Source organism: Phaenicophaeus curvirostris, chromosome 2 (genome assembly GCF_032191515.1).
Source record: "Phaenicophaeus curvirostris isolate KB17595 chromosome 2, BPBGC_Pcur_1.0, whole genome shotgun sequence".
Lineage (NCBI taxonomy): Eukaryota > Metazoa > Chordata > Aves > Cuculiformes > Cuculidae > Phaenicophaeus > Phaenicophaeus curvirostris.
Window position 1 is genome coordinate 81689677 of NC_091393.1, and position 18154 is coordinate 81707830.

The 18154-nt window shown below is 39.0% G+C and overlaps 1 protein-coding gene across 1 annotated transcript in view; it reads left to right on the forward strand.

Moving 5' to 3' along the window:
* THADA (THADA armadillo repeat containing) overlaps nt 1–18154 on the forward strand; it is a 166197-nt gene that overhangs the window by 76796 nt on the left and 71247 nt on the right. The window contains exon 28 of the mRNA XM_069852664.1: nt 1940–2108. Within this exon, the coding sequence (XP_069708765.1) occupies nt 1940–2108 (169 nt within the window). The remainder of the gene's footprint in view (nt 1–1939; nt 2109–18154) is intronic.

An 18154-nucleotide genomic window follows, 5' to 3' on the forward strand; every position in this document is an offset into this window, starting at 1 on the left:
CTCTGCAAAGGGATCTGAACAGGCTGGACCGCTGGGCAGAGTCCAGTGGCATGAGGTTTAACAAGGCCAAATGCCGGATCCTGCACTTGGGGCACAACAACCCTATGCAGTGCTACAGACTAGGAGAAGTCTGTCTAGAAAGCTGCCTGGAGGAGAGGGACCTGGGGGTGTTGGTTGACAGCCGACTGAACATGAGCCAGCAGTGTGCCCAGGTGGCCAAGAAGGCCAATGGCATCTTGGCTTGTATCAGGAACGGCGTGACCAGCAGGTCCAGGGAGGTTATTCTCCCTCTGTACTCGGCACTGGTGAGACCGCTCCTCGAATACTGTGTTCAGTTCTGGGCCCCTCACCACAAGAAGGACGCTGAGGCTCTGGAGCGAGTCCAGAGAAGAGCAACCAAGCTGGTGAGGGGGCTGGAGAACAGACCTTATGAGGAGCGGCTGAGAGAGCTGGGGTTGTTTAGCCTGGAGAAGAGGAGGCTGAGGGAAGACCTCATTGCTCTCTATAACTACCTGAAAGGAGATTGTAGAGAGGAGGGTGCTGGCCTCTTCTTCCAAGTGACAGGGGACAGGACAAGAGGGAATGGCCTCAAACTCCACCAGGGGAGATTTAGGCTGGACATCACAGAAAAATTTTTCACGGAAAGGGTCATTGGTCACTGGAACAGGCTGCCCAGGGAGGTGGTTGAGTCACCTTCCCTGGATGTGTTTAAGGCATGGGTGGACGAGGTGCTAAGGGGCATGGTTTAGTGTTTGATAGGAACGGTTGGACTCGATGATCCTGTGGGTCTCTTCCAACCTGGTTATTCTGTGATTCTGTGATTCTGTGATTCTGTAATATACCTGAATAGTTAATTCTCTGTATATTCATAAATCTACAGGCAGTTAAAACCTTAATAACATTAAAAGAAAAAGTTCCTTTTGGGCTTGTGCTTTATATGCAGTCTTGAACCTTATGAGTTATTTTTTAATACATAAAAAAATTTAATTTTGAGATACTAATTAGAAATAATGGAAAACTATTTTCTGAAGATGATCAGAGAGCTGGAGCACTTCTCCTATGAAGATGGGCTGAAAGCATTTGGGTTGCTCAGCCTGTAGGAGAGAAGGCCCTGGGGAGACATTATTGCAGCTTTCCAGTACCTTAAGGGAGCCTACAAGAAACCTAGAGAGGGACATTTTACAAGGTAGCAGAGTGATAGGACAAGGGGTAATTGTTTAAGCTGAAGGAAGGTAGATTTATATTAAATACAAGGAAGAAATTTTTTACTATGAGGGTGTTGAGGCACTGGAACAGGGTGCCCAGAGAACCTGTGGATGCCCCATCCCTGGAGGTGTTCAAGGGCAGGCTGGATGGGGCTTTGAGTAACATGACCCAGTGGGAGGTGTCCCTGAATGTGGCAGAGAGGTTAGAACTGGGTGAACTTTAAGGTCTCTTCCAGTCCAAATCACTCTTATGATTTTTTCCAACGTATCTTTTACTTGTGTCTTTGAAATACGTTTTAAAAAACAGTGGGAGATATGTCCTGAAATTCCAGTAGACACCATGTTGTGTTCATTAGGAAACATCTAATTAAAAGCATGGATTTGAATAGCTTTAAGCTAAACTCATAATACATGAGAATGATTGCTGTATAATAAGTAATGTAAAGATTAAGAAAGATGGTGCAGGACCTGCTTCATGGGCTGATTGCTTCATTTCTTTTTTTTTTAACTTTATGTAAGCACAAGAATTTCTGAAGGAAAAAAGCCTCTGACATGGCTCTTTTGTATGATTTATGTTTCTGGGCAAATACTTTCTCACTACTGAGAAGAAAGACTGTACATTTGATTTGGGAGAAATATAATTTTGTTTTAATTGCATTGTCCTTTGTTTTGTTTTAGCCAAAGCAGTGAATTTGCAGCTGGATGACAAAATTGGTATTTCTCCTTTTTTCTAGGTGTGGGCACTCTCCTGTGTACCGTTCACGTGAGATGTCGGGTCGGGCCCTAGTTCCATTTGTTATGGTAAATGAAGTACCACGTACAGTGCTGTCCTTGCTGGAGGGGCTTCCAGACTCTACCGGTCCTTGCATACGTCAAAATAATATTCATGGAACGCTTCTACAAGTGAGTTTTGAGGGGTTGTTTGTTGTATTTGGGTTTTTTTACTGTGTGTTTTTTGCTAAATTTTTTTTTGTCATTCTTCACAGCTGGGTAACACACAATGAATTGTGCTTAACATTGTCAGAAAGTGTATGAAGGCTGCTTTTGAGTCGATTCTATTTGACAACACATGTGGAATGCGCATTTCAACTATCATTAGAAAGCTGTTAGCTGTAAATATCTGCTTTTACATTTCATGTAATGTTTAAAAGATCTCAAAGATTAAAGTGCTTTGAGAGCAAATATCTTTATCTAAACATATCTGCAGAGAGATTTATGTGACTTGCCCAAAATCACGGACCAAATCTGAGGCAAAGCTGAACTTCAAGCAGCAGTGGTATTGTAGATATCAAGACTTTTTACTTACCTACATATATAAATGTTAGTTCATTTGCATTTCCTGCTGCACTAGTAGCTTCCTGTCAGTTTGCTGTACAAGTTATGATAAACTTTATACTGTTCTTGTGAAAATATTCTGGAGGACGGCTTGCTATCCCTTTGGAATCAGAAGTTTTTTTACTCCCCATATATCATTCCTTTGGTTTATGACAGTCGGTTCACTGTTTGATTTTTGAAGATATTGTGGTAATAAGTTACCGATTTTCATTGCCTGTTTTTCACAGGCAATCCTGCAACAAAGCGTTATTGTGGATGATGAGTTCTGTTAGTCTGCCTTAGTTGGCAAGCTACCTAGGGTACATGTTCCCACTGTAAACTGTGTGGGGGTTATGTGTGTGGTTTTATTTTGCTTTTCATTACTCTATCTTTTCCAGCATATTATTTCCATGACCTTATGGGAAAACTAGGATGGGGGAATGAATGAAGTACCTGTAGAGCTGTTACTGTCAACTTTACCTGTAAAGGCTTTCAGCCAATTGAACCCGGATTTGGATGATGATTGGTTACAGCAAAGTTCTCACAGGATGTGGTGTGGTCATGTACAGTCTCTTCTGCTCTGAAAAGCAGTCTGTGTACCTGCATGTGTGCAAGTGCTTAGACCTGTGAGCTGCTGCATCTGCATAGGAAGGAAGAGATTGTCATTATCAAATTACCTGTGCAGCCGTCATGTGTCACAAAACTCCTGAACCTCCTAAAGTGTTAGGAAGAGAGCATTATTCCAAAAGAGAGAATTAAGTGCTTCCTCAGTCCAAAATGATTACAACTACACATGAGTGTGTGGGCTGCCTGTGGAGTATAAAGCCACTGCTGCCTTCTTAGTGACCTGGAAAAAAGATAATAAAGGAGGGTTGCTTCTGAAAGAGCCCAAAGGATGATCTGATTTTTAACCTATTGTTGCTAACACAATCTTATGCATAGTTTTATGGAGCTTTCTTTTCCATACCTGTAAGGCAGGAAATATTTTTAGGACTTTAATGTGACTTTTTTCGTAGTTTTGAGCAGCTACTAGGAACTAATATTGTGATTTGTACTGCACCAGGGAGAGACTGGTGTTATCAGAGTATGACATCTTTCAAAAAAAAAGTCATTGTACTGTAACAGTTCAGTGATGTTTGCTCTCTAGCATTTGTCTTGGGCTTTGCTTGTATGGTTTGTGAAACGAGGTTGTGTAAGGCTTTGTTTAACACTTAATCTAATGAAATGCTGCACTATCTGTTGCTAGCTAAAAATAACAAAACATTCAGAAGAAGTATAGTAGGGTGATAAGGATGTGAAAAAAGGGAGGCAGTGGTGTTTGATGTCATACTTCTAAAACACTAGTGCCAGGTAGTTCAACAGGTAGTTAGCATGCTCCTCCTGTATTGTACAAAGAGCAAAGTACTGTGACTTTCAGGGGTTGCTGGATGCATGGTTTCAGTTTCCATTTTGTGTATGTAAGGTGGGATGTGCAAAGCTGCTGCTAAGGCTTATTGAATTGTAGAAAATTATGTTATGGGACTGGTAGTTAAAGTGCTGTTTCTCTGAAGGCTTACTTGAAAAGACAGTGATCTGGCAGTATTTGAAAGTGTTTGCACTGCGTTTCCATGACACAGTAAAGAATTTATCTTCCTGTTTGATATCAAACGAAAACAAAAATCCCTGTACAAAACCCAATAAAATTTAGATATTTTTTTCCAGGAATACAAAGGCCAATGTCTTATGAAAGTGGAATTCAGTAATTTTATTTGTTTTGTTCAGTCACATTAGTCAGACGCTAAGGAGGTTCGTTGCGTGACTTTTTTTATTTCAGTGTTCATATGCTGTCAAGTTTTGAACAGGAAAGTTGGAATAATTCAGACTTAAAGCTTATGTGGCAGTGCCAGATGTGATGAATCTTGAAGGTGTATCTCAGTTATGTTTCAGACTTATGTAATCGTTTCATCTGTTGGAAGCCAAATTTTAAGTTATAGGAAGATAACTGAAGAAGAGTTCAGCGTGTCCAAACATGGTCTGGTTTTCAAAATGCTGAGATTGACAAGGAGTGCTTTTTGACAGTGTTTGCAAATCTGTTGTGTTTAACGTTAAGACTTTTGTGTTATGTGAAAACATAGTTTTTCCTCCCCAGTGTGATAACTGTGGCTCAGTTTATGTAGGAATATGAATGTGCATGAGGATAAAATAATCTTATGGTTTACATGTTTTATAGAAGAATCCTTTTCAAGGATTATCTAGAAGGAATACTTCTGTAACTCTTACAGAACTGATAATATTCTTCAAGGAGTAGTTCTGCATCATAAATAAATGCATTGACTTGGATAAGACAAATAGTAAGCATAGAATAGATTTTTGTTTCCTTTGTGAGTGCAGTTTCTAATTTGTTGTATGGTCTGAGCTGGCCTGGGGGACAGAAGGAGGTGGAGAGAGTCAAGTCTGTAATCCTTAAGGAAAAGCAGAAATCCTCTACTGCCCTTCTTGAATGATGAAATATTTCTGGCTTCTTTTGTTTTAAGGTCTAGATTTTTTTAGCTGATTAGCTCAGTGGAAGAGCTTGTCCAGAGCTTTATGTAAAGACTTCTGTAAGTGTATCAAAATTTATGACTAGGGAACCTTTAATGTTTGTGAAACTTTTTGACTTTTAGCAGTTGCCAAGGAACTTAAAGTGTTTCGGAAGATTATGAGGTATCTTTATCAGAGGATCAAATGTTTTTTTGTCCTTTTGCCTCTTTAGGGCTGGAGTTCCTGCGCTACATATTCCATCTGTTCAGTATAATTGAGAAATTCAAAATTATGCTGTAATTCAGAAATGGTTTATGTTCAATAACCTGTACTTAAGTTTAGTAGTTTCATTTTACTGGTTTGACTTGTAGTGGTATTTGTAAGCCATGCAGGTAGGACGTGGTCTGCTTTCTCTTTTCATGTCTGGGTTTTTGTAGAAATGTCTAATCTAATAGACAACAGTCTTAACTGGATCTCTTAAAACTACAATGAAGAAGACACTTTGTAAAGAGTGTTTTGAGTCCTGTTTATGAGAACTTCCAGTCTTCGGTTTGTCTAATTTTATGCATTCCAGTAAGCCTGAAAGTCTTGAGCAAAACACTTGTTAGAGTCAAGTATTAATCAAATATTAGTAAAGTTCAAGGATCACTTACATTTAGAATTAGAGAGATCATATGGCAGTGAGGCCTAAGTAGAAAAAGGAATTATGGAGACTAAGTAGTTCTTCAAAGAAATGATATCTCCAAAAGCAGGAATCAACCTAACACAGAATGGATAGAAAGAGTAATGACACACCAGCCTGGACAAATTAGGGGTTCTTTACTGAATGCAAAGCAAAAAGAAACATTCTGAAGCAAGAGTGTGCAGAGAGGAAATTGTAAAGGCCAAAATCGGCTGTAGCCTTCAAAATATTTCTACAAAAATACTTAGTCTTAGAAGATGGAAGCTATTGATAGCTTATATCTGAAAGGAATGAGCTGTTATCTCTGTGAGTACATTAGCACAGTCTAATGTACCTAAATAGTGGAAACTGCTTTTCAACATTAAGGATGGGTTAGTGTTCAGCACCTGCGGATAGGTTAGATCGATCTGCCAGTATGTATATAAGATTTTGCCTGGGCCTAGGAGATGGATGGATGATCATTTCAGATTCCTGCATGCCAGTCTTCCCTTTATATTTTTAATGATTCTTTGATCCTGCTAGTGATTGGGGCATCTTCATGAAGCTCTGCAGAATTTTTATTTCCATTGTTCTAAATCTGGTTAATTCTTATAGTTTTGTGGGTTTTACTGTTGTAAATAGTCTTCTGTAAACCATCAACCCTTAATTGTAAATTAATCGAATTATTTTTTAAGATTGTTATTGCAAATAAAGAGTTTAATATTATAGACATGAATTTTACTTGGATTGAAAATAACTGATTGAAACCTTAAACAGTTTTTATGTACAATTTAAATAACATGTTCTGTGCACTTACACTATATAAATAGAGTCCCAGAAGGTAACTTCTGGGCATGCTAGTGAAAGAAAATTTGGGCCTGCATTATTCCTGACTATGAGCCTTACTAGTAAAGACTGAGATGAAGAGGACATTCAGTATCTCAGCCTTACCTCAGCCAGATTTGTCTCCAGGTGGGCTTTGGCTTTCCTGACTACATCTCTGTATACTTGGACAGTGTCTCTGTATTCCTCTCAGGTTACCAGTCCCTTCTTCCACTTCCTATATATTCCCTTTCTATATTTGAGTTTTACTTCTTTTTCATTCATGCGGGCCTCCTGGCATGCTTGCCTGACTTCTAGCTCACTGGGATGAACTTTGGTAGGGCATGAAGGAAATGGTCCTTATTGACCAGCTTGCTTGGAATGTACACCCTCCAGGACATAATTGCTTGAATCTCTACCAAGGAAATGCATAAAGTGGCCAAAATCTACTCTCATCAAGTCCAAGGATGTGATCTTAGTTTTTGCCCTGATTCCTTCTCTCAGGATCTGGAACTCCACCATCATCTCATGGTCAGTGCAGCCATGGCTCTCTTTGACCTCCACATCCGCAATGAGCCATTCCTTGTTTGTGAGTATGAGGTGCAGAAGATGACCTCTCTTTGTTTTTTCCTATATTGCTTTTATTAAGAAGTCGTCATCAGTGCTCTCCAGGAACCTCCTGGATTGCTTATGCTGTGGTGTGTTGGTCCTTCAGCAGGTACCAGGGTGTTTGAAGTCCCCTATGAAGACCAGGACCTGCAAACATGAGGCTACTTCTACCTTTCTGTAGAAGGCCTCATCCACGTGTTCTTCCTGGTATGCTGACCTATAGCAGACACCCACTGTAGCGTCACCCATACTGGTCTGCTCTGTAGTCCTTGCCAGTAATCTCCCAACTGGCTCATCATCTATCCCCAGACAGAGCTCTGTGTACTCTAGCTGTTCCTCTCACATATAAAGCAACTCCATCTTCTTGTCTGCCCATCCATCCTAAAGAGCCTGTATCCCTCCATCGCAGCACTGCAAACATCTGCCATGCTGTCTCCCTGATACCAACAAGATCACAGCCCTGCCTCTGCACACAGACTTCCTGATTCCTCTAATTGTTTAACCTCTCCCTTTGAGTGCTTTAAAATAAGAGAAGTTGCAGGGATCTTAACAACAATTTGCCCAGGCAACACATTTAATTCATCCAGTTGTAGATTATTTATGGTTATTAAAGAGTAAAACTCCCAAATGGATGAACTTCCAGATTGGTTTGCCAAGGAAAGCAGATGTTAGACTTCTGCTTTTGTTCTAATCTTGTGAGAATCAGTTAACATGATTGATGCTGGATTTCAAAGGCTGTGCGATGTGCATAAACTTGGAATCTACTTGTTATTATTACAGTAGAATAGCAGCACTATGACTGGAGCTTGCAGTTGTACTCATTAATTCCCAGAAATCTCTCTTGCATTTGTGCACTGGGAAAATCTGTACTCAGATGAGAGTATACATACTGTTAATACAGAGAACAGTGTGCTGGACAGCTGCAATTAATCATGGAACAGATGTATTTACTATTAAAGTTTGTTTTCAAATGAAAGAATAGTCACATCAATTAGGTCATTAACTTACACATTATCAGTTTGATCTTCCTCACATTCACTTTGGCAAGCCTACAGTTATGTATTTTTAGAACATATGGGATCAGATAAATGAAGTTTATTAGAAGAGGCATCGTGTTTTCATTTAACTTCTCTGTGCCTTGTTTTGGACAATTCCTAAATGTTGAAAGCACTAACCTACTTCCTAAAGGTCTTGTGTGGCTTTATAATTAAATAGTGTTTAGCTTGAGATTGGGATTTACAGAACAGTAAAAAGAAATTTGCTTCCCTTATCTGTCCCATTCACTATGCAGTCCCTTCTTTCTGGAGTGCATTTTGCATTCACTTTGGCATCTTTTTGGCACAGATCAGGAGAAAGGAGGATTGATTGACCCTCACCGTTTGCTGCTTTTTTATGAAAAGAGGGAACTACCTAAACGTGCATGCCTCCATTATGGATTTTCCTGCCAAGATAAAGCTTTTCATAGAAGTTCCCAATGGGTTGTGCAGCTGCATATATTACTGAGGAACATTTCTGGCTGGAAGCTGTTTTGTTCATGAAGATTATTGAAATTTTCAGTGGTACTTGTATAAGCAATCAAGCAACTGCATAGAAAAGAATAAAAATCCTCTGCCAGGCTATCATGTCCTTGCAGGTGGATCATAGGATCATAGAACCACCAGGTTGGAAAGACCTCATTGAGTCCAACCATTCCTATTTGCCACTAAACCGTGTCCCCAAGCACCTCGTCTACCCGTCTTAAACAACTCCAGGGATGGTGACTCAGCTACCTCCTTGAGCAGCCTGTTTCAGTGCCTGATGATCCTTTCTGTGAAAAATTTCTTTCTGATACCTAGTCTGAACCTCCCCTGGCGCAGCTTAAAGACATTCCCCCTTGTCCTGTCTCCTGTCACCTGAGAGAAGACCCCAGCACACTATGCTCTACAAACTACTTTCAGGTAGTTGTAAAGAGCAATAAGGTCTCCCCTCAGCCTCCTCTTCTCAAGGCTGAACAACCCCAGCACCCTCAGCCGCTCCTCATTAAGACTTGTTCTCCAGCCCCCTCACCAGCTTTGTTGCTCTTCTCTGGACTCGCTCCAGAGCCTCAACATCCTTCTTGCAGCGAGGGGCCCAGAACTGAACACAGTATTCGAGGAGCGGTCTCGCCAGTGCTGAGTACAGAGGGAGAATAACCTCCCTGGACCTGCTGGCCACACTGTTTCTGATACAAGCCAAAATGCCATTGGCCTTCTTGGCCACCTGGGCACACTGCTGGCTCATGTTCAGTCGGCTGTCAACCAACACCCCCAGGTCCTTCTCCTCCAGGCAGCTTTCCAGCCAGACTTCTGCATAGGGTTGTTGTGCCTCAAGTGCAGGACCTGGCATTTGGTCTTTTTAAACCTTATGCCATTGGTCTCAGCCCAACAGTCCAGCCTGTTCAGAACCCTTTGCAGAGCCTCCCTACCCTCCAGCAGATCAACACTTCCACCCAGCTTAGTGTCGTCTGCAAACTTGCTAAGGGTGCACTCAATGCCTTCATCCAGGTCTTTGATAAAGACACTGAATAGGGCTGGACCCAGCACTGAGCCCTGGGGAACACCACTTGTGACCGGGAATCCTTTTTATCGTGACTGGTTCTAGTCACTGCTGTGATTCAAAGTCACAGAAATTCTAGCTGGTCTGCTGTGGTCCCTAGGAAGATTTCTCTGCATCTGCCCATCTTCCCAGTTGAGGTCTGGTTTATAGTTTCTCATCTTCTCATTGCAGTCTTCCCACTTACTGCTGTTACTTTGTCACTCCTATGGATTTATCCTGAAATTTGTTCCCTGAGCATGTGACAGTGTTTTGAATCACAAATGAAGAACAGTATCTCTTTCTGTCCAGGGGGTGCATGTGACCTGTTCTTAAAGAAATATGAAATGTAAGTGGCAAAAGACAGATGAGGAGAGAGAATTTATGTTTTGATGTAGGATTAAAACATCGTGAACATAAAAATAGAAATTCACTTATTTAATGTTGTTTTGAGTGTCATCTTTCAGTAGTCAGTTACTCTTCAGAAATTGTTACTCTTAAAATTCAAATTTTCTCTACAATTTGAATTTTCTCACAGAACTCTGTAGTTTTAGTTAGCTAAATTGGTATTATATCAGTAGGCTGGTTGAAAGAAGGTTTTGGGGGAGGTTATGTTCACTAATTCCATTAGTTCTGTCTGTCATATGAATGTGAAGTCTTGTGCAAGGAATTTTACTATGAGTTTTTGAACCTTTTTTTTTTTTGTTTTGTTTTTGAATCCAGCAGCACTGTTGCATCTCTCAGATCTAAAGAACAGACTGAGTCATACCAGCTTAGTCAGTTGCATGTGACAAAAATTAGACTTAGAAGGGGATAGATGGCTTCATAACCCTTTATATTAATTAACATTAATTTTAAAGATTAAATTTCCTACTGACTTCAGTGGGACAAGAAATTTACACTTAATATTTTTCAGGGAATAGCAGCATCCTAGAGAATTAGACTCTTAGCGAAAATACCTTAAAGTGAAAGAATCTAGAATCCTTGTATTAAAAAATAATATGATTAAAAAACCTGCATGGTTGCTTAGCAGATTTTCCTGCCATCTGTACCTTTATGAAAGTGATTTACTGTTTCTATTTTTGCTTTGTGGAGTTTACTGAATATGGCAAGATTTGTGTGATGGTAGAACTTAGAATTATCTGTATGAATTCTTTGGATATGCTGATGTTCTAAATTATTAATAGAGATCTGGAAGTGATTTAAAGACGGAAGAACTGATGTAAAGAATGGCTGTAGGCTGCATTAAGGCAGAAAGAAAAACAGGACAAGAACATAACCTGAGAATAGCCAGACTGGGTCATGTGAAGCTTCGTCTGAGTCGGTGTGCTTCTGCCAGCAAGGACCAATAGCACAAGCCTTGGAAAAAATGAGTAAGACAGACCAAGCAGATGAAGAAGCATCTGTATGTAATGTCTTAGCTCAGAATACTCTTGAGCCAGAGATGTATGGATGTGACTTTGTTGAAGATAAAAATTAAGTACTGATGAAAAGAAGCAGTTTATGGTGAAAAAATCAATACGTTAGGTAGTTTAATTATCTGGAAGAGTTGTATGAAGGCAAATTATTGTTGATGAAAGTAGCACTTGCCTAATGAATGTGGATGCCTTTTCCCTTCCTTTGAGAGGAGAAGGATTTTAGCTTAATTTTCGACAAGGGAAGGTCAGGCTTTGCGCATTTGAGATTATGATCACACTCATGTTTTATGAGTTTAATGTAATACTTCGACACTTACTCAGGGGAATAAAGTCAATTTAAATAAATATGAGCATTTGAAAATAAAGCAGAGAAGAATGATGCGTGAAGAGCTAGCAAGCAAGCAAGGGACCTTTTTTATTGCAGGACTGAACAGGTAATAAAAGACCAGACTCCAGTGGCTAGGATGTGAGAATATGACAACAGGAGGCAAATTAGGCAACTATGTTTTGAAGGTCATTCTTACATGTTGATCCTTGTGGCTGAGTGAAAGAGGGAGGTGTGCTTCTTGTTAGCTTGACCTAGAAGTAGTTAATGTGTATTACCGGCAGAGGTGTTAGTGACCGTATTTTTTTCCTATTTTGCTTTGAAGACAAAGGATCTCTAGGGTCTGAGGGAATGAATGGGAAAGTAGCATGTTGTTTATTTGGTGTTACTCAGTGGCACAGAAACATTGACTATGGTGAATTGCATCTTATTTGGCTTGGCAGTAAAGCGTGAAGTGTAGCAGTTCAACGTTGGCTTATAAAAGCTCAGTATAGTAAACAAATATTACATTATCTACAGATCAAAGAAATAAACCTGCTGTAATTAAATGTTTTTCCAATGAAACTTGCTTCCAGCTGTTTCTTTTCTAAGCCCAGTTTTTAGTGTTCAAGATAAGCCTTACTTTTAAGACTAGTACAAAGAGAAAATAAATATTGATGTCAAACTGAAACCGTATTCACTTATATGTAGTTGGCAATAACAGAGCAGTTGTCTCATGTCTTTATGCTGTAAATTCATATTAACTGTTACATAGAGGTACACTGATATAAGCAGGCAGTTAGCATTTGAGAACAAGATTTATATTTATGACTGCAACAGAAATGCACCTAGGTTCCAAGAATGGGAGGAGGCAGTCTCTGAAAGAAAGTCATTGATGAAATTTTGCCAGAGATTTTCTTCCAGCTGCTTAAGAAAAGCCTCATGTGGTACTGTTAATTGACCGGGCAGATCTGCTAGCTGGATATTGCTTTGAAGTTGCTTTAACTGTAATTAGTAATGCTCCCAAATACTATGTTTCTGACTTCCTAAAACTTGTCACTAGTTTTCAAAAGGGTATAGATTTAGACAGCTTTGACAACTCTATTAGGTCTTTTCATTCAGTTTCTGCATCATTATGGAGTTCTTTCCTAGAGCAACTAAGGATATTCAGAGTTGCTGTCACTGTAAACCTTCTTTAAAAAAAAGAAAGTGTGGGTTTAGTACAGAATAAGCAATGTTCATCAGTTAGTGTAAACAAGGCTGCTGCTGTTTTTAATTGAGAGATAACTATAGTAAAGACTGCTCTGGGTTGTACCTGGGGCAGTTGTGACATTTGCACCCTCTGCAAAGTGGAATGGATGACTTGATGGATGCACTGCCTCTCTCTCTCCAACACCCTGGATTTTGATGCTTAACACTATGAATATGGCAAACAGTTGCTATGCAAATGTTTTGGCCTCTAATCCAGCGCAACCCGTACCACTTTTTAATGAATAAAAGCTCCTGCAACCCATGTTGCTAGCAGAGATTGAAGGTGGCTGTGTGTGCAGCCATTTGAGGTGCCATGCCTGGTGTTCAGTTTCAGCCATAAAGCATCACTAGTGTTCAGATACCTTCTCTAGTATGGTCTTTACCCAAGGCATAACTAGTGTTCTAGTTATTTCTTGGATAGATGTGCCGTAATTGAAACCGCTGTGTATGAATGTGGCTATATAGAACAACTTTTGTTAGGTGTTAGGATTAAGCTAAGGAAAGAGAAATCCTCCTATAGGTACAGTTTTCATAATGGGTAGATTATTTTCTGTTTAGATGATGGAGGTGTTAAAAACAAATATAGTTGGCACAGTGTTCTACTTTGTACTACTTAAATCTTCCTGAAGAGAGTTGAACTATATTAGGCTCTGGCTGGTTAATTTGATTTAGAAGTCCCAGAACAGCAATTGAACCCTTGTGAATTCTCAAATTTTAAGTCTTCAATTCTATGCATATTTCTTGCACCTGTTTTGTATTATGAGTCTTTAAGTATCCCTCATGATTAGTCAGGAAAGTAATCCTTTCACTCTGTCACAGGCAGAGGATGTTTTTACAGTTGGGAAGGGAAAAGTTGAAACTTGTAAAGTGTACCAAAGATGTAATATTCTCCTAGGTGGTGCAGTGGATTAATTTAGTACTCTGTGGAGTTCGTTTTTCATCTCCAAAAACATGTTTTCAAACCCACCCTCATAGGATTTATTTTTTTCTCTTCCTTTTGATCTAGAAACTGTGTCTATAAAACTTGCAGAGCCAAAAAAAAGATAATCGTGGATACACTTCCTGGATATACTTTTAAAAATAACCATCCATGATAAGTTCTGACTGCTTGAAGATGTATAAAAAATATTTATGAACAGTGAGGGCTTTTTACTATGCTCTGTGTTTTCAGAAGTTCAGGCTATAGTGAGATATGTGAGAAGGTACCTTTTTTAGTCTTTGGAAGCTTTCTCAGCCTATTCGCAAAGCAGAATATACCCTCCATGAAAGGAGGAGAAAGCTGGGAAAATTGTTATTTAAAAGAATGCTGGATGGGAGAAATTAATTAAGAGAGATGAGTAGCTTTAAGTGGATAACTACTCAGTAAAGACTTAACCTATTCTGAAGGCCAGAATGCAAGAATTCCTAGTGTAACAAAAAATTGAAAAAGGGCTTAAAAATTGATTTAAAGTGGCTTTTTTTGATTCAGGATCTAAATTACTGTGAATCTGAACAGATGGCATACTCTGGAAATGCTTTCTTCTGATTTTGTTCCTCTAGTGCTTTTTACTTTACTTGTGGGCCAAAAGAGAACGGGAAATAGGTATCGAGGCTGAGGAGGGATTGTACAGAAATTTGACTGACATAAAGAAACTACACAGTACAGAGTTTATGTTGGGAAGTACAAACAAGAAGTTATGTTATACTTGTATCCACTGGTGGAGGGGCTTTTTTTAGAGAGGTAAAGGTGATGTCTTACTGTAAGGAACTATTTATGCGCTTTCTTTATAGGTCAGGGGCTAAGTGGGGAGCAATGCTCTATTGAAAGAAAATATGTTTTCCACTGTCTAGTAAGTACGACATGCTCCCTGTTCTTGGGCATTGCTGCTAAAACCCTCAACAGATATTGTGGATTCTGAGTTGGAGCATCAAAAATGTGGCTTTCAGTGGAGCTGCAGGCAGCTCTTAGACTTGACTGCAGAACCTTTGTCAGGTTCTGGAAACAGCCTAGGTGTGGTCTAACTGCAGAAGATGGCAAGGGAGATGCTGAGAGGATGATAGGGATGTTTCTAAATTTATCACCTGTCAGAGTCCCTCCTTTTCTCTGCTGCCTCCTTTGTACAAGGTGCCAGTTGTCTCTGAATCATCAGAGTGGCCTTGATGTTTAGGAATGTGGACACCTCCCACCCAGCTTCAAGCCAGGGAAGAAGTAAGGAGGCTTCTGAAGGGATGATAAGCAGCAGGTGCTTCTATGCTCTCCTCCCTCATTCCTTCTTGGGCTTGCACCTCTGCTATCTCTCCCTGCTACCCCTGGCACCCTCACTATCAACACCCTCCCACCAGCTCTTGTTTCAGGTTCTTACATAGCCATATTTCTGTTCTGGACTGCATCCTCTCTTAATGAGTACCTGCTGTCCTGATAGATTGTAACTTATTGTGATACGGTTATTACCATACTGTCTGAAGTGCACATCAAATGTAACTGTATATTCACTTTTGTTCAAAAAGTGTACATTCATATTCAATATGTCTTCACATCTACAATGCATGTCTTAATCTGGTTTTGGCATGAGATCTCTCCAGGTTGTAGTAGCTCGTTCATTCAATAGTTTGTTGGTTTTTTTTTTCCTCAAATATATGCAGGTGCTTCCATAGATGCAGAAGGTCTTTCTGTCAGAAGTGGAGGTTGGGAAAGCTTTAAACCTTGGAAATCAGATTTGTTGTTTTTCAGTGCAAATGCACCAACAGTAAGATTAAAACTTCTGTTTTTCTGTGAGAAATTACTTAAGTATTTAAGTGCAGAATTCCTATGACCTAGACAAAAGTTGTTGAGTATTTATAGTTCATACTGACTTTGATTTCAGTATATTTGAAGTTTCTTAGCACTCTTTCTTCTTTACACAGTCCAAACACATGCATTTGTTTAGCTTTATAATACAAAGTTTCAGTTCTACAAGGAAAAAAAAAATATGGTAGGAAAAGCAAACTTTACTTGTTCCCCACAAAATGCTTTTATAGCATACAAAATCCCAATTATATACTCGTCTCACATTTGTAAATGGCAAAAAAATCTTTCATTTATTCTTCTCTGGTTTTCTGTCTGTCTTGTTTCATTGGTGAAACAGACACTACTGGCAACGAGTACAGGAAACTGTAGAGACTGATAGTCACTTTTTTTCCAAAGGAAATACAAATGGAACTATTCTTGAGTGTGTGTTTCACTTGGTTCTTTTCATTCCAATTTTACCTGTTGGACTATTTTGTGCCGTAAGAAATACCAGCTAGAGCCTTTGCTCTTTGAAATGAAGTCACTTTTGGCCCAAATTGACTCAGGACAAGTAGGAAATTTTAAATCGTATTGGCAGTATCGTATGTGAAACGTTCTACATACTTCATACTTTTAGGTTATTATGTTAATACGAAAAGTAATTAGTACTGTCATGGAAATAACATGTATGCCATGGTGACGCTGCTATTGTTCCATCTAGTGAACAGTACACACTTCCAAGAAAAGCCTAAAGAAGCTGTAGAGATAGACATAGTAATATTGTAAAAAGCTTCAAATATACATCTTGTTGCTGAATAATGGTAACTTCTAATAATGAACATATTCTTTATGTGTGTATCCTGTGTTGCAGAATAGAACCACAGACAGACCTGAAGCATTTCCTGAGGACAGGACTTTGTGTAATTACCTTTAAGGACTACTCTCTCATGTGGGACTTGCTGAGCAGGCAGGATTTCAAACCACTGTAGTGGTACTTGTTAGTGTTGTATTAAAGTGACCTTAAAACAAATGAAGTGCATCAAGGCATCAAGGACTTCCAGCAATAGAAATGCTTTTTTTTTTGCTCGCTGTTTTGAGTCAGTCATTTTTACTTTTGAATTATCATATTGTAAGAAATTATTTCAAAATTAATCAAACTGAAGTGAATTCTGTAGATTATTTGGAACTGTTGAGGTAATACTCTTATGACTGCAGTTATTTTTCTTGGGTTATTGTACTTTGTGAGATATTTGAAATTATATTACAGCATCAGATATCTTAAGTTGTCTTAAGTGAAAGAAAGAGGTTGTGAAAGCCAAAATGAGCATTTTATGTTTAACTAATTTTAAAATATATAAAATATGGCATCTTGGCATTCAGTGATCACTGAGGGGAAAAAATATCTTTGTAACCTCATACTGCCTTTAGCTATAAAAGCTTAATACTGTTTTCTTCAAAAAGCTATGGATTTTTGTTGTAAATACGTGGTATTAAAGAAGAAAATAGAACTATAAAGTAATGTAACATTTGAGAGTTCTTTCATGTTCTTAAATTTTCATTTTTCTGAAAAGCCACATTGTGCTCTTAGATAGTTAAAACTTATTTTTAAGTTAAAGACCTTTCAGACAGACACATTGAATATACAGCATCATTATTTCAATCTATATGACATAAGAGAGAATAGTTCTAATGAAATTTAATGCTATTTGCATTATTGTATAATGTGATACTTTGTGAACAGTGGAACAAAAAGTTAATTTCATGTGAACTTTAATTTGTGAACTTCTATGATCACATGGTCCAAATAAATGATCTCATCATAAATATCTCCCAAGTCAAGTTGCAGGTGTTGTTAAATTTATCATAACCAGCTCTCAAATTATTACTGCATTGATTCCTTGGGTTTTTTCCTCTCTGAGTGTGGTAGACTTTGATATTAACAGTCAGATTTCCTCAGAAACTGAGAGGTGTTTGTAACCACCACTGCCTTTGACACTTTTTTCCATCAGCTGTTTGATTACAATTTTGCTAATATTTTTCTATTAGCCTTTTATTTTCAGAGGAATTAATGTTCCATTTGAGTGTTACTTTTTAACACTAGCCCTCTGGTGGGTGTTGCAGCTGCTGCAGATCAGCTGGTGGTTCTCCCTGAGCTGTTTCAGTAAAAAAAAAGTGTGAGATTTGTTCAATTTAAATAGCAGGCTTCTGCTAACCTAACTCATGTGACTGCAGGGAATGGAGAGTTTGCTCTCATTAGAAGCCTGGCTAGGAGGTCTGAAGCTGTCAGACTTCAGCAGGATGCAGTGTTTTAGCAAGTGGTAGGCATGGTAACGTCTACCACTGACACTGCTGTGTTCAGAAGGCAGCTAGGCAACCTCTATGCCATTCCATATCCAAAGCGAGTGTAAGGTTAAGCAACAGCAGAGTTAACAAAGCTGTGCTTAGAACTGTTTTTAGAGACAACGACACAGCTGTAGTCCTTTGGGATAATAAAAGCAAAGGCAAGAATGTGCAAATGTTGGAGAAGATGGTCTTGAGTAAGAAAATGAGTTGGAAGAACCTGCTTTTCAAAAAAATCCTTTCTGCTGTAAAAACTGTTGCTGTTTACATTCCCCTTAGTCAAAAACACATCTTACCAGTTGCACGTGAGTGGATGAAGGAAGGGGGAAAATAACAGTAATAATAAAGAACAGATCTTCATGAACAGCTTCTAATGCCTCTGAAGATAAGGGCCCCAACAAATCTCATCATTTTTCTTTGGAACTTGTTTGTTAC